General features: G+C 39.0%; 1 protein-coding gene across 3 annotated transcripts in view; it reads left to right on the top strand.

Moving 5' to 3' along the window:
* tnrc6c2 (trinucleotide repeat containing adaptor 6C2) overlaps positions 1 to 16,471 on the top strand; it is a 135,600-nt gene extending 119,129 nt beyond the window's left edge. For all 3 annotated transcript variants that reach the window (XM_089134101.1, XM_089134100.1, XM_039691386.2), the window contains 8 exons: positions 67 to 310; positions 793 to 957; positions 1,580 to 1,768; positions 1,944 to 2,093; positions 2,914 to 3,150; positions 3,353 to 3,426; positions 4,527 to 4,666; positions 11,649 to 16,471. In XM_089134101.1, coding sequence (XP_088990227.1) covers positions 67 to 310; positions 793 to 957; positions 1,580 to 1,768; positions 1,944 to 2,093; positions 2,914 to 3,150; positions 3,353 to 3,426; positions 4,527 to 4,666; positions 11,649 to 12,030 — 1,581 coding nt within the window. In that variant the 3' untranslated portion in view covers positions 12,031 to 16,471. The remainder of the gene's footprint in view (positions 1 to 66; positions 311 to 792; positions 958 to 1,579; positions 1,769 to 1,943; positions 2,094 to 2,913; positions 3,151 to 3,352; positions 3,427 to 4,526; positions 4,667 to 11,648) is intronic.
* Positions 16,472 to 17,033: the final 562 nt, after the last annotated feature.

Raw genomic sequence — 17,033 nt, 5'->3', positions numbered from 1 at the left:
CATGACAAGTATTTATTAATTTTCATATACAGTGGAAATGATTATCTCTTTCGTTCTCTCGCGCAGGTTGCACGTACAATCACAAACATGCAGCAGCAGATCCAGCAGCACCAACGTCAGCTTGCCCAGACTCTGCTTATGAAACAGCAGCAGCCTCCTCCTTCCTCTCACATCGGCCTGCACCCAAACCTTGGCAAGGCAAGCCTGGACACCTTCATTGGTCACCCTCAGAATTCAGGCCTCTCTGTGTCAGACCTGCAGACCAAAGATCAGCAGTCTTCTCCAAACTCCTTCAGCCCTTATACACTCTGTAAGAGAACAAGCCACAAATGGACAGATGCCTGCATGCTTATGCTTGCTGTGTGTTTTTAACCCTATTTTACAGTGTCCCTGTTATACATGTTACATATACTTAGTAAAGTAATAACAATAAATTATGCATAATTACAAACAACTAACACTGAACCAAACCTATAGAAAGGATATGTTAATTCATATTTCTTAGTAAATTATTGTGTAATTGCACTTTAACAAGGACTCCTAAAATTTAAATTGTAAACTCTTTGAATATTAGCTTCTGATAGTTGATAGTGCTTTGTCGTTTATAACAGCATTATTTGTAATTGTTTTTTATTCTCTTTTTTTTTTTTCATTTTATTTTTTTTTTGTATTCATAAAATGTATTATTATTATTTGGATCTATTTTTTTCTTTGTGTGTGTTTGTGTTTGTATGTGCTTGTGTGTGGGAAAAAAAGTGCATTAATCTGTTGTCTCTCTGTCACCCCCTGTAGCTGGTTTTACCCCGAACATGAATGTAAACGGTATGGAGGGGGGAGGTCTATCTCTTAAAGACCCTCCTCAGCCTCAATCCCGACTCTCACAATGGACTCATTCAAACTCCATAGATTCCATGACTGCTAGTGCTCAGCACATGGAGGCAAACCTCAATAAAAATGGTATTAGGTGTTTCACTACTCCAAACATATTATGGGCTTGATTTTGTTCGTTTTTCAATCTAATCTAAAATGTCAAGACAATCATTTGCTAACCTCTAGGTCTAAAATCCTTTTAAAGACATTTGGTTCCACAAACAACATTCCATCCAATGAAAACACAGCAATATCTTTAATCAAACATCAAACGCCAGACACTGAGTCACACTACTGTCCCTGAGATTTGCGCATTTCAAAAGGACAGACCAAACTGCCCATCAAGTTAAGTGCTTGCAGACATTCCAGAGTTATTTTTGCTCTGAGTCAGCAGGGCCTTTTAAAATATTACCCTTCCTTGGCATTGATTCTCAGTAAAACTTGCCTGAACTGTAAGTCCAGCCAAACCGCAAGAGTTTACTGGAGTGAGTTCAGCCGAGGACAAAAGCTCAAGCCTGTAATCTAGAATCGTATATATTCAGATCGTGTCTTTTGAAGATTGAAGATGTTTAGAGAGGCAAAATAGCAGTTCAAATATTGCCCATTAAAGTACATATCTGAGTATGGGTTGCTTAGTCTCTGAATATTTTATTACTTGAGGTTTTGGTTAGAACTTTTTGTGATTATAGAGGCTGTTCTTTTGTTTCAGGTCTAATCTCTGCTACTCAGTCCCATATGCCTGTCGGAAAGAGTGCCATGGGAGATTCTTTTAGCCCATACAATCTGATGTCACGATCTGAATCCCCCACCTGCACCTTGGTGTCTCCTGATAGCTGGTCACAGGGCAAAAGTCCCAATGAGAAAATCTCTAGTGGTTCCAATATCAACTGGCCTCCAGGTAAGCTTTAGTGGCATATTATAATTTAAAAGCAATGTTATTGCTATTGATCACAGAGATTATAGGCACTGAGTCTTGAGTAAATTGTTATAGAATATTGTAATTATTATCAATATGCAGTCGGACTGTATTTACCAGATTCAGTGAAACCGAATTTGTCCTTGTTTTCTCTCAGAATTCTGCCCTGGAGTGCCATGGAAAGGTCTGCAGAACATTGACCCTGAGGATGACCCCAACATGACCCCAGGAAGTGTTCCAAATGGCCCCACCATCAACACCAACATACAAGATGTGAATCGCTACCTGTTACGTGACAGGACTGGAGGTGAGGGATGATTGATAGCATGACTCAAGATATGACAGAGAATGTTAAATGGTTAATCAATGTTGAACTCTTTTGCTTTTTAATTAAAGTTAAAAAGTAAATTCTGTATATATTAAGGAGCATTACATAGTAAATGAATTTCACTGTTTCTGCCCCCTTTTGCCGTCCATTGGGGACAAATGCCCATAATAGCCTTGTCCCCATCTCAGAGTGTGACTCTGTCATCCTCAAGTGAGTGGTCAGTCAGCCCCTATATAATTCATTTGGTCCGTCCTCTCAGAACGAGAGAGATGCTGACTACCCAGGTACAGCCCTAAACCCTAAACAGCACACCCCCATATCCTAGTCCTGTTTACCTTTTTTGAACCCCGTCTTACACCCGGAGAGGTCCCTCACAAAGTGTTCTCCTAACATTTGACCACATTCTCCCTTGTTCTATTATACTTTTACTGTTTTAAATCTTAATGGCCAGAGACACTAAATAACTGTCTTTTGCTCACCAGGACTGCATTTGTATGTAATCAAAAATATAGGAAACTGTACTATTTTAAAATAATAGTGCAAATAAAAATTCAAATATTTAAAATGTTATTTTATCCTATGATGGCAAAGCTGAATTTTCAGCAACCATTACTCAGTATTCAGTGTCACATGATCATTTGATCAATCTTTCTAATATGTGATAATATTTGGTGTTCAAGAACCAATTCTTATTATCAATGTTAAAACAGTTGTGCTGACTTCTGAAGGATCAAAGAACTGCTGAAATTTGAGCTTTGCCATCACAGTAATAAATTACATGTTAAATGTAATTTTCCAGGAAAACTCTTGGAAATGAAGTCTACCTGGTCCCCTGGATCCATCTCCCACACACCAGCGTCTTTATCTCATGAGTTATGGAAGGTTTCCCCAGGGACACGTAACACCAGTGCTCCCTCTCGCCCCCCTCCAGGCCTGACAAACACCAGGCCTGAATCCCAGAACACCAGAACCTCCTCCACCTGGGGAGGAAACTCCCTTGGCCTCAGCCAAGGTTGTACCAGCTCTTACTCCTCAGGTAAATCCTCAGTACACTAGTGTGGGACAAAGAAGAAAAATCAGTTACTTATGAGGTACTTTTGTAGTGGTTTCTGAACAGTCACCCCCCTCTGTATGACGTTGTGTGTTTAGAGTTGCAAATGGGCAGAAATCAAGAATTTAGTGGAAAATATGCTCAGCTGCAGCGTGTTTTCCCGACTAATCTTTTCTTTTTTATATAGAAGGGGGAACTTGGAGCACTGATAGTCCCAACAGAGGAAGCAGCTGGTTGGTGCTCAGAAACCTCACTCCTCAGGTGCATTAATCAAACACTTTTTAATACTGTAAAAACTAGTAGATGCATTCAGATATCATGCTAGTTTTTACAGTACATCATACTAATTTTTATCATATTACATGAAATTATAGAACTGACACTTTTTTGTAACAAATTTTCTGATTTATTTGCTGATTTTTAAAAAAAAAATTTGTATTAACATTTAAAAAAAACACTCCCATTATACATATCTAAATGTATTGTTTATACTATTTTATGTTTATTTTAAGCTTGATGTTGCACTGCACTAGTTTATAATACTTCTATGTAAAGATGCACTATCCGCAATATGTCTAGCTATTGTTTTTATCATCTCTCACGTATGTACCACATTTTAAGATATTTTTTTTTAAGTTAACTGAAGCTTTGACTTGCATCAATGTGAGTATCGAAACATTGGGTCAATTAGAAGTAGCTGTGGGCAGGCAGCTTGTGTTTACAGTCGTCATTTGTCTTAGTATTTAAAAAGAGCTGCTTGGCTCTGGTCAGGACACTTTTCCAAATCTGCTCTTTGGTTATTTCTTTTATTAAAGCCGTCTGTAATACACTACATGAGTTTTGTCAGTTTTGGCCCGATTTGCAGTCTGGAGATCAGAACCAGTCTGCTGATATTGGGAAGTCAGAGTTGACCAATTTCAACTCTGTAAAATCGCATTTTGTATGATGGACAGAGACTATGAAAACAGCTTCGACTATGAATCCATCCAGCCTGAGAATTTCAAACTTATTTGAGCTGATTTTAGAACACATATTGTTTTTATTTGTCATTCGCCTCCTTGCAACAAGGCTCATGGTTTCTCCGCAAGTTTGTTGTGTTCGGTTTGTTGTGGTAGTGTGTAATCCTCAGTTGCTTAGTGTATGACCTGATCATATTTTAAAAGTTGTGTAGCATATTCCAGGCGTTGTGCTTATTTTTGCTAAGAAATTCTTTATAAAAGCACAAAAAAATGCATTCTGTGCTGCACATTTAATTTATGTTTTTAAATGCAAGAACACATTCTGTCTGACAGGCCATTTAAAATGCACTTGTGAATGTGAATAACACCAAATGTAATAACGTAACTATTTGTGTGCATCAGATTGATGGCTCCACCCTACGGACTCTGTGCATGCAGCACGGCCCTCTCATTACCTTCCATCTGAACCTGACACAGGGCAATGCTGTCGTTCGTTACAACTCCAAGGAGGAGACCGCCAAAGCCCAAAAATCCCTGCACATGTAAGACTTAAGGCTCTACTACTTCATACTTCATAGAATGCTCCAGATTCTATGCTCCAATTTTTTCCTACATCTACCCTTTAGATAAGTGTGTATAGCAGGGCTGGACTGGGACAAAAAAATCGGCCCGGGCATTTTGGCCCAGACTGGCCCACTGCATATAAACATAAACGCCCTTTAATATGTATACCAACAACTCCCATTAAAACCACCAACGCCATTTAATGAGTGAGATGAAATAACTACTAAGTTTAAAATACTATTCTCCAATTGCATTGGCAATACCAGTCTTTCTCACAAGATGTTTATATAGTATTGGTCAGTTCACCTCTGTCCCTCTAGGGGGGTTCGGGGGCATGGTCCCCCGTAAGAAAATTTTGTGCTTTTTAACGTTAAATTAATCAATCTGGTGCACTTTGAGAGTTCAAATTAAGAGCTCCAACCCATATTCAGTGTGCTTAACCATTTCACTGCTGTGTGTCTGGCCTGCAGAAAAAGAAAATACATTTCTTAAGCCTGGTATGTTTTAAATAAGTTTTTATTTTAATTTTTTATAAGTAAAGGCATAATATAACCAATTTAATTGTAGTGCATTGACAATAGTTTTATATAATTAGTTTATTAATTAAATTAACTTGGTCCATAAACTTGATCTGAAAATTTGGTCCATAAATCAAACACACTTGCATGTAATAATATGAAACTCGGTACACTTATAGATCACATCAGGCCAAACAACTTTCGTGCTCTAAGTTTTACGACAATTCAAATGGAAGTCGGGAATTATGGGTTGTTTGAATAAATCTCCAAGGAGAAATGCATCAAATTACAACGCATGTGTTTACCAATCACCACCAAACTCGGTGTGCATGAAGTCAAGACATTGAGGATGCTCAATTCCGGACGGATTTTTGATATCTCGAACGGTTTGGCCGTGGTGAGGAAATTAATTGTATGACTAAAAAAGGACACATAAAATGTGTTATAACAGGCCCGCATTGGCTAATCGGGAGCACCGGGAGAATTCCCCGTGGGCCGGTCTGTTTTATTGGCTAGGAGGGCCGGCGTTGTCACGGCACTGGGTGAATGTGTTAAATAGGCTCCAGTCACAGCGCAGCCCCACTATTTGTATTATTATTTTCTCGCAGCCCCACAAAAAAAGTCAGTTGCTAGAGATGTGCGAACAAAAAAAAAAGAGATACGAAACATGGACAATAGCTAGTAGCGCTTACGAGTCAGGGCCGTACCCACCACCATAACGCAACGAGAACCAACCTCATCATCAGCACTCAAACGCCGCTCGTCGGCAATGGCAAAATTTTTGAGATGACCGATCAAAGCAGGATTCATTTTCACAGAAGCGCGAGCCACGCACCACGAATCCCAACACGATGCTTCCCAACATGATAAGATGCAAGTGGCTAAACTAAACAGCTGTTTTACAATAGAAGTTTTAAACGACCGACATAAATAATCAGATTGCAAAGACTATCAATCAAAGCTCAGCTTCGGGAAGGGGAGATTTACAGGTAAAGATAAAGAGACTGAGAGAAGAAGAGAGAAGGAAAAGCAGGAAGAGCAATTGCCTATTGCATACTGTGCCGAGAATGAGAATAACTTTATTACAATGGATTCCTATTTAACACAGATGTGAGGTCACCGAGGTTTGGACCTCTGTCATTTTTTTACATTCAAAAATAAAATTTCATGCTCTTTGAATGATTAATTAGGCATGTTTAAACCACCTCACATGAGTGTTTCCAATTCATGTTGCTGTGAGAAGCTAGCGCAGTGAACAGCACGTTGTGAATGAGAGCGCGAGTGCAGCATCCGTGTTGCCAGATCCACGTAATGGAATTAACATTGTAGATATCAACAACGTCTTTCTAACTAGTCGTAATTACATTTTGGATAGTTTGTATTATCATTTAAGATATCTGTTAACAGGGCAGGACTTGGGCTTGAGTCACTTTCGGGCCCTACCTTCTATACATTACTTTAAATACAACTAAATGATACATACACAAGCTATGTATTAGAGCTACACAATTCTGGATAATTTGAGAATAAAAATAGAGATCACGATTCTGGACAAACAACTTAACAAAATAACATAATTTATGTTAATTGCTGAAGTCTATTAAAGATGTTTAATTAATCATTAAATTATAAAAAAATGTGTTTAAATGATTCAATTCCTCAATCAAATACACTTGTTTCATAAGCCAAGTTTCCATCCACTTGTCAATTATCTGAGGTTCGGTAAAAAAAAAAAAAAAAAAACTCATGTGAATAAAGCTGGTGAAAGTGTGTTTCCATCCAACGGCTTTAAACCGAATAAAAACCTGTCGGCTACGTAATAACCTGACGTTAGTACGTAGCCTACACATTTTTATTCGTTTTATTGGTAGGGGGGTTGGGGGGCGTTAGTACGTAGCCTACACATTTTTATTCGTTTTATTGGTAGAGGGGTTGGGGCATGCTCCCCCGAGAAAATTTTGATTTTCCTGATCTCATTTTAAGGAGTTTTGATGGCCAAACAAATAAAAACATAGCTTTAAAAGCATTTGATCAGATACTACTTTTTCTTTCCTAAATTAATCAATGTTTTTGGAATAGTCTGTTTATTTAATTAATGGTTCAATTGCTTACTCATAAAGACAGTCACTTGTCGCCACCTTCTGGCTTAATGATGCAAGGAGTGATCCAAACAGTGAAAAGTCGAACACATTCGAGGAAACGTTATACAAATATATTTAGACCTATACAATAATAATGGCAATATATTTAATAGGGTGCTTGTGTTGTTAAATTGAGCTTATAATTTCTATCTTTGATCAAACATTATTCAAACATATTTCTGTCGGCCATTTAAAACTTCTATCAAAAAACAGCCGTATATTTTAGCTACTTCTTATCTTGCACTGTATGATCGTTAACTGAAGTGAAGCGTCGCCTTGGGATTCACGCTTGGCTCGCGCTTCTGTGAACAAAAATCCTTCATTCTTTGATTGGTCTCACAAACACATTGACGAGTGAGCGGGTGTTTGAGTGCTGAAGCAGATCAGAATCAGATGAGAAGGTCAGTTATCGTCGCAATGGGCGAATATTGCAGCAAAAAATTAGAGTAGCCTATATATTAGGGGTAGCCTACGAACCTGACTGGGTGTTTTTTTTTTTATTCACGTGATTGGATAGCAACTAAATGATGCGCATCAGAGGGGATTTAGATCAGTACGCAATGCCGACTGAAAAAGAAGAGGGTATACTCCGTTTCCCTGCGTATACCCTGCACTACCACTGGTTGCAATAAAAAAAATCATTTGTATTACATAAAAAATAGATAAATGAGTGTATACATCCTTTTAAAAAAACTGTTCCTGGTAGCCTAAGGCTACGTTCACACTGCAGGCTGAAATGACCTAATTGCGATTTTTTTTTTGCCCCTATGCGACCTGTATCTGATTTTTTTCATGACAGTCTAAACGACACAGATCCGATCTTTTCAAATGCGACCCAGGCCATTTGGGCTACGTTCACACTGCAGGGCTTAATGCTCAATTCCGATTTTTGGAAAAAATTTGATTTTTTTGCAAGGCCGTTCACATTTCCAATTAAATGCGACCTTTTGTGATCTCCTGTGTGAACGTGAAATGACCCAGAAGTGACCCGCATGCGCAGAAGAGTAATCAACGTTCAACGACGTCACTTGTTGTTTGCGGAATAGTTCTTTTTTTCCATATGTTGCAAGCTTTTGTTTTATTATTATTATTGCCACAGCCCATATACAAACACAGACAACAATTATTTTATCGACGGGCAAAGTTTGCACAGAAATTTAAGATTTTTCCGATCCTCACCGGCCTCGTCATAAAACCCGTTTAATTGATAGTGCGCGTCCTCGGCGCTCCTTGCTTTGTCACCGGCGGCCGCGGTGCGACACTGGTGGCTGGTGTTGCCAGATTGGGTGTTTTTTCGCTACATTTTAAGGCATGTTTACATGTGTTTTAGCCAGGTTTTCGCCTGGAAGGCTCTATAGAAATCTGGCACCCTACTGTACGAAGTTAAACTGACAGAGCGCACGTTCACAGACACCAGAATGAACGTGTTCACAGTAATGTTCATCAGGCAGTAATACATTATATAAACGCGTTCATGCACTATCGTTCATTGAACGCGTTCAGGCACAACACTGGGGAAGAGACACGTCTACAGCGGCCCATAACAGTGCAGAAACGCATTGGAGTTGGAGTGTATTGGCTAGCTACAGGTGCGTGCAATGACGTGCGGATCGGATATATGTGACCTGGCCGTTCAGATTGAAGTCGCATTTCAAAAGATCGGATACATATCGGATTTGGACCACATACCCAAGTGGCCTGGGTCGCATTTGAAAAGATCGGATCTGTGTCGTTCAGACTGTCATGAAAAAATCAGATACAGGTCGCATAGGGGCAAAAAAATCGGAATTAGGTCGTTTCAGCCTGCAGTGTGAACGTAGCCTTGGGTATGTGTTCCAAATCCGATATGTATCCGATCTTTTGAAATGCGACTTCAATCTGAACAGACAGGTCACATATATCCGAACCGCACGTCATTGCACGCACCTGTAGCTAGCCAATACACGCCAACTCCAACGCGTGTTCAATGAACGATAGTGCATGAACGCATTCATATATTGTATTACTGCCTGATGAACATTACTGTGAACACGTTCATTCTGGTGTCTGTGAACGTGCGCTCTCTGTCAGTTTAACTTCGTACAGTAGGGTGCCAGATTTCTATAGAGCCAGTTCCAGGCGAAAACCTGGCTAAAACATGTAAACATGCCTTAAAATGTAGCGAAAAAACACCCAATCTGGCAACACCAGCCACCAGTGTCGCACCGCGGCCGCCGGTGACAAAGCAAGGAGCGCCGAGCGCACTATCAATTAAACGGGTTTTATGACGAGGTCGGTGAGGATCGGAAAAATCTTACATTTATGTGCAAACTTTGCTTGTCGATAAAATAATTGTTGTCTCTGTTTGTACATGGGCTGTGGCAATAATAAAACAAAAGCTCGCAACATATGGAAAAAAAGAACTATTCCGCAAACAACAAGTGACGTCGTTGACCGTTAATTACTCTTCTGCGTATGCGGGTCACTTCTGGGTCATTTCACGTTCACACAGGAGATCACAAAAGGTCGCATTTAATTGGAAATTTGAATGGCCTTGCAAAAAAATCAAAAATTTTAAAAAAAAATCGGAATTGAGCATTAAGCCCTGCAGTGTGAACGTAGCCTAAGTGTTTGCATTTATGAGGAAAAAACAAAGTGACAGACGTGACAGTTCTCCGTTACAGTTGAGCGCTCTGAAGCGCACTTAAGACTTTTAGGCTAAAAAACTTTCACAGACCTCAAACAGAAAAGCGCAACGCCTTCTTTAACAGCCCATTCTCACCCCCAAGGCGTCACTTAACTGACGCCTTGGGAAGCATTTGGACATGCTTCAATATCTGACGCTTTAGGCGCCCTTTAGCGTCAGTTAGATGACGCCCTAGGATCGCGTGTACCCTACCCCCACCCCACACCTAAACCTAACCGCGTCCTCTAACTGACGCTTTCCTTTAGCGTCAGTTAGATGACGCCGTAGGATCGCGTCATGTAAGTGACGCTAAAGGGCGCCTAAAACGTCAAATATTGAAGCATGGTCAAATATTGAAGCATGGTCAAAGGTGACGCCTTGGGGTGAGAATGCGTTGTCTTTAAAGTGAATTTCGTATTATATTAATTTTATCTTGATTTGCCTGTATTTAATAAATAGGAAGTAAAAGCAGACAATTATAGATAATCACGGGTGCACGGCTCGTGAACTCGAGCGCATCTCATACAGCGCTTCTACTCAACAGACCTGAAACATAATTGACTTAAAATTAAATTTTTCATTGCAGGGCAGGGCCAGGTAACAATGCGAGACCAATCAACAAACTTTAAATGAAAAATTAAATGACTGATAAATTATTGAAAAAAATCAAACGTAAACTGGCGGGGCCCCCTATTGGGCGGGGCCCATGGGCTTGAGCCCAGTCAAGCCCAATGGTAAGTCCGGCCTTGTCTGTTACGTAATTGTGACTAGTCGAAACGACAGATAGAGTATGGCAAGCCAACATTTAATCTTTTTTTAAACTTTTTAATCTTTTTTTAAACATTAACATTTAATCATTTTAACCTAGTAGTCTATATTTTCATGCTACCGTTGTAAATAACGATAGTTTTAAACATAACCCTAAATCACCATAAGGTGTCGCCAGGCGACCGTCTTAATGAACGAGTCATGGATTCATTCGTTCAAAATGCTGAATCATTCAGTAATGAGAAAACACGTTGCTTTGAGATGCTCGATGAATCGCTGTGATCTTTGTCAAACTATTTTCTCTGCTGAAACAGAAAAAAGTCAATATTGCATCTAAAATGTAAGTGACGTGTCTAGTGTGTGTGACTATGTTTGTTGCAGTGATAAGAGTTGCACCCTTGTTAAAGTTTAAGGCCTTGTCTTTCTGGATATATATATATCTTCTTTGGCAAAATATGCATACAACACATATATTTTAGATGTATTATTTGCTTTAAATTAAATTAAGATTGTATTTTGGTAATTGAACCTGAATGAATTTAAAATGAATGTGCTATATTTCAGATCATATATTTGTTTTTCTTAAAATTTGAACTAACATTAACTTTATTCTCAGCTGAATTATAAATATTTTATTTCTGTATAAAATAAAAACACATTTGATTTTTCTTTTTTAATCAATGTAGAATGTGTAACTGAAAAATAAGTTGCGAGCAGCGATGAAAGGGCCAAAGCCGGCGGCACCGCCACCCCGGTGCCTTTAGGTAACTAAAGGAACCAGGGTTGCGGTGCCACCGGCTTGGGCTCGTCATCGCTGCTCGCAGCTATATTTAATACTTGAATCCATTCCAACTATTTTTCTGCCAAGGTGTGTGCTGGGTAACACTACCATCCTGGCAGAGTTTGCCGGTGAGGACGATGTGAACCGCTTCTTTGCACAGGGCCAGTCCCTTACCCCCACCACTAGCTGGCAGGCCAGCAAAGCACCAGGCTCCAATCAATCCCGGCTAGGCAACACTGCAGCCAGCCACCCCACAGGCCTCTGGAGCGGGGGTGGAGGAGGTACCAAGACAGTCTGCAGTACAGGGAACAGTAGCAGCAGAAACAGTGGTGACGTGCTTTGGGGCGGTGTGCCTCAGTACTCAAGTTTATGGGCTCCCCCGAACGGAGATGACGCCAGGGTAATCGGCAGCCCCATCCCAATTAACACCTTGCTCCCAGGAGACCTGCTGAGTGGAGAGAGCATGTAGGATGTATCGGACATCATAAACCGACAGTCAAAAGAAGTTCTGGATCAAAACCCAAACAAATCAATGTGGCGATAATCACTTTTTGTGGAGCTGTAATGGAGGTTTTGTGTGAGACGAAGCTGCAAACCTCCAACTGCTGTTTATTTGTCCTCTGGTTTTTACATCATAAAACCAGGTTTGTTGCAAAACTCTGGTTTGTTGTATTCGTGCATCTTGTTCTTGGTGTGCAAAGACCTTGAGAAGACAGAATCAATAGAAGCAAGAAGCCTTTTGATGCTTTTTTTCCCCCAAAGGTTGTTTTTGCTCAAAAGTGTTGTTCAGGAGAAGCCATCAACAAGGCAGCCATCTGAAAGTGACCCAGGCACAGTGAGACCTCATGATACCTTTCCTTATAACGGCACTTTTCTGATGATTGGAATGATCCTGGTACTTTTTTGGTTTTAAACTTTGCATCTTTTCTTCAGATCTTCTTATATTAGCCATAAGTGCTCTCTCTCCAGGTTCTCCTTAAAAACTTTTATTTTATAAAACCAAAAAAAAAAAAAAAAAACAACTTTGTAACTTGCACAGTTCTGTTTCTGAGCCAGCGAATAGGCCAGAGCAAATGAGAAGAACACTCTTAGCAGTGGCCTGTCTTCATGACTAATCACCAATGATATTTTTTCTTTAATTATTTTAGTTTCACAAAAGGGAGCTGCACTGCTCTATGATTTCTATTTACTTATGCCAGTTTATGTATGGTTAAAAAAATAGCGGAATGTTAAGCTTTGATTTAGATCAATGAATGTCAGAGTGTCTGCTGGAACTTGACCAAGCATCTGTGTGCAAGTACATAACCACTGTTATAAACACTCTCAGTGGAGGCTTTTTAATTATACTTAATGGACATCAGTGCTGAATCAATCAAAAGGTATTAAGTTACTGTGTGCTCGTCATTTTTACTGAGATACAACATAGAGAAGAAACTCAATTCTGATGCATTGTGCAATAGAAGCCAGAGACCCTTTCTTCCGTCCACACTTAAGCTTACTGAAACTTAAGACTGCTTTTTTTTTTTTTTCTTGAAGACTTCTGAAGAATTTAACCTTTGGACTAATTTTCCCACCACCTCTGTCTGTTTGTCTGGCTTGCTGGCTGTTTGGTTTTTGTGTGGAAAGGAGAAACTGTTAATTTTGTTTGAATGTCACTCCATGCGGTTTAAAACTGCATGTGTGGGATCTCACAGTCTCCTGGCCACTTCTTCACCAAACAGAAACGGAATCCAGAGCGGAGACACATGGCACAGGAGTCAGGCACAATACCAAATACAATGTGTTTATCTTAATGCAGTACAGAATAAGAGATCCTTGCATTTGGTACAAACATAAAAAGACATCTACATTTTCTTCTCAAAGGGGTATTATCACAGCACTTATTACAAGAGTGATGCTCCTTCTGTGAAGCCAATGAATTAGATAATGGAGCATTAGTAAAAAACAGTAAAAAAAAAAAAAAACTTCTTATGGCAACTTTTGGCTTTTTTTTTTTTTGGTACCAATGGTATTCCAGGAAAAAAAAAAAAACATTTCAGAATGAAAGGAAGAACAAACTCTACAATCAAACGAAACTTGCAATGTATGTTTTTTTTTTTTTTTGTCTTTACTTTTGTTTCCCCCCTCTCTATCAAAGTGAATGTCATTGTTACTCTGAAATTGTCAAAGTCTTTCTGTCTGGAAGAAGGGACCTCGATTGGATTTGAAAAGGAGGTTGTGTGCTAGTGCCTCGACGTGGAAACTGATCGGAGGAAGTTCAATTCTCCATATCAACTCTCTTTGTGCACTTCGTACAATGGAATGCAGGATAGTAATGATGTGATGTTGGCAGCATCATTCATCATTGGTGTACTTGTAGTAGTACTTGGGTACGGATCTTTGTCCTTCCATTCCTTCTCTGGATGACGTCACAACTCTCATGCGTTCTTCCCAACACCGTCCCTCATGTAGTCTTGCATGATCTATTTTTTTTCCCGCTGGAATTTGATACTGAATGGAATTGCCAGTGCTGTGTAATATGTTTTTTTTTGTTTGTTTGTTTGTTTGTTTTTCCCACTTTCAAGTAGTGATCTTTAACTGCCTGCAGTGCTCATATACAGATACCTGTCCTGTGTAACGAATGCAGAAAAAAAAAGATTGATGATGGGGCCATATTTGTTTATTTCATGTCATAAGTAATTTGTTTTTGTTGTTAACAGTGTTCTTAGGTCATTTCGAATTGTGTGTGTGTGTGTGTGTGCTTGACCTCACTCTGGGTGTCCCACCTCAGCTGCTAACATCCTCTCTCTCCTGTGTGGCCTCGGTTAAGCCAACCATGTTATCGAGACAAGCCACCCGTACTTGAAAAGCCCTGTCCGAGCAGTGTTTCTATGGACAGACTCTTTCTGCCACTGGCTCTATAACTACAGCACATGGGATGCTGTCACTATGCAAAGTCAGAGAAGATGGGCACGTAATGTCTGCCCTGTGCCAATCTGTGGCTTTGAAAGGAAGTTCAAAATATCTTGCAGTCCTCCTGTAATACTTTCTTACCCACTCGAGGTCATTGTAATCCTAGTAAATCTAGGATGTTGTCTAACACTAAGCCTAATTCAGATGAATTTGATCAATCTCATTTAAGTACAATCTCAGGGCATGACAAGAAGAACTAAATTTATGTTTAGTGAAAGTTGATAGTTTTGAAGATTTATTGTCTGTAAGTGGTTTTACACACTAAATGATGTGTAAAATTTTACGAAATGTACATTAAAAGAAACGCAAAAGGATATTTATCAGTGGGGCAATAAAATTAGGAGGCTGGCTAGTTTGGGTCTTCTCAATCCTTCTGGACAGGGACTGCTGCAGAGCCATCAGTTGGTTTATACAGTAAATGGGACCTGTGTATCTTACCTCTCTGCTGCTGGTTGTTGAATCCCCCTCATGGTCTCATGTGCCAATGTATACATAAATATGTACAGTACACTGTGGCATCTCTGACTTCACATTTGAAATTCCAATGTTGTTTTGTTGTAAAGCACTTCTGTTTGGAGGCACTTTGACGATTTTTGTGTGTTAGAGGTGGGATGGGTTTAAAGGGGTTGAGGATATGCGTCAGATATATTTGTCACCTCATGCTGATTATTTATGATAATCTTGTTGCTGTCATTGAAAGAATCCTTTATAACAAGCAAGAACTTTAACAGCATTGGGGATTATGGTGTGCCAATGGCGTACAGATAACGAGTAATCCCTGGTACTTTTTTTGAATACCAAATATGAAATGGCATTTTAGTATCTTAAAAAAATCTAATAAAATAAAAAGTTTGACAGAAACATGTAAACAATGAAGGAGAAAAAAAAGACATAACATTTAAAAATGAACTTCTTGCTGATATTATCTCCAGTTTGCTGGTCAGGTCTTGAAAGTTGGCGGCAAGCTGGAGTGCCTTTGGTGTATGCTGTATTAACTGTTTGTAAAATTGTGCCCTGGACTGTACATTTCCATCTCAGTCTCCGTTCATTCCAGGCCTTTATGCTGTATAAACCTTCTTTTGTCTTCATTTTTGGGGGGGAGGGAAGACATTTCAACAGATGTCTTAAGATGCTAAGTTGATCATTGACTTTTTTCTATTTCTGGGAGATGGGGATGGGGGATGGGAGGGTGAGGGGGGTCACTGTTGCCTGTGTGTAACTGCCTTGTTCCAAACTCAGTCGCAGCTGACTGACAGTGAACCACAATGTGGCTGTAATTCCAAACAGTCAAAAATCACAGGAAGTCTCTAGTGACACCAGCATAGGTAGACTATGACTACAGTTAAACATTATCATGTTCATTATGAAGAAAAAAAATCAGATCTCTGAATCCTTCTCTTTTAAAACTACTGGGTAAAATACAATTTGAAAAAAGCAATAGACCCTGATCCTTGTGGTGAGTCATCTGAGAGAAAGAAAAAAAAGGGTTATCAATGATCTGAACCAAACAGTCTTACAGAAGTTGCATGTTGGTTTAAATGAAATGACAGGACGTACATGCAGTATTTGTGTATACTTTCAATCGTTGTGTTGAATCCCATGATTCTAAACAATATTTATGTCTCTAGGGAAAGAATGAAAAATCATAAACATATCGAAAGAAATATCTTCACTAATACTTGAATTAAAGCGCGCAAATTCCAAAATGTGAATTTATTTTTTCTTTTTTTTTTCTTTTTTGCGACTGACACTTTTAAGGTATTTGATAACATGCTCAAAATGTTTAACATTCTTTATGAGAAAGAAAAAAAAGCTGTTAAAAAAATGTTGATTTTAGTATGAATGAGTTTGTTTGAATGGTTCTGTATGTGAAATCTCTAATTACTGCTTCTCGTCATGTGGTGACTGCCTGCAATTATGATCCATTTAGTGTTGTACTGTCTCCGTTATTTGTGTGTGTGTGTTTAAAAAAAATGTCCAACATGGTTACTATCTAGCATTGCACTGATTGTCTTTTTTTTTTTCCTTGCTCAACTATACAAAAAAGAAAAGAAAAAGAAAACACCGCAGGGGGGATGATGACAATTCATGTGTTAATGTTTACTCAAGGACTTTATGGATTTATTTTCATCTTAAAATATTAAAAACCTGTAAAATTGTATCCATGGCTTTTATTGTGGAATATATCCCACAAGAGTTATGATTTTGGAGTTAAGAGGTTTGCATAATTTCAGCTGCAATATTTGAAAAGAATACTTAAAAATAATAATAAAACTAAACTTTGGCCATAATGAGAAAGTTATTAGAGAGGCAGTAACATTCATGAACAGTAAAGATAAACAGATGCGAGTTTGTGACATTCTGACTCATTTCAAAAGGTGCCTATACTCTTCCATTCTGTGAAATTATTTTTTCTTTTAAAATCTACCTGCCGTTTACAAATGATGGAATTTTCAGAAATTTCAAAAAAAAAAGGAAAAGGACGGAATTTACTACAAGAATGCAAGAAAAATACTAAGA

The sequence above is a fragment of the Pimephales promelas genome, chromosome 8 (assembly GCF_988280905.1).
Source record: "Pimephales promelas chromosome 8, fPimPro1.hap1.1, whole genome shotgun sequence".
Classification (NCBI taxonomy): Eukaryota; Metazoa; Chordata; class Actinopteri; order Cypriniformes; family Leuciscidae; genus Pimephales; species Pimephales promelas.
The sequence above is the reverse complement of the archived record's forward strand: the minus strand, read 5'-3'. Positions and strand labels throughout refer to the sequence as shown.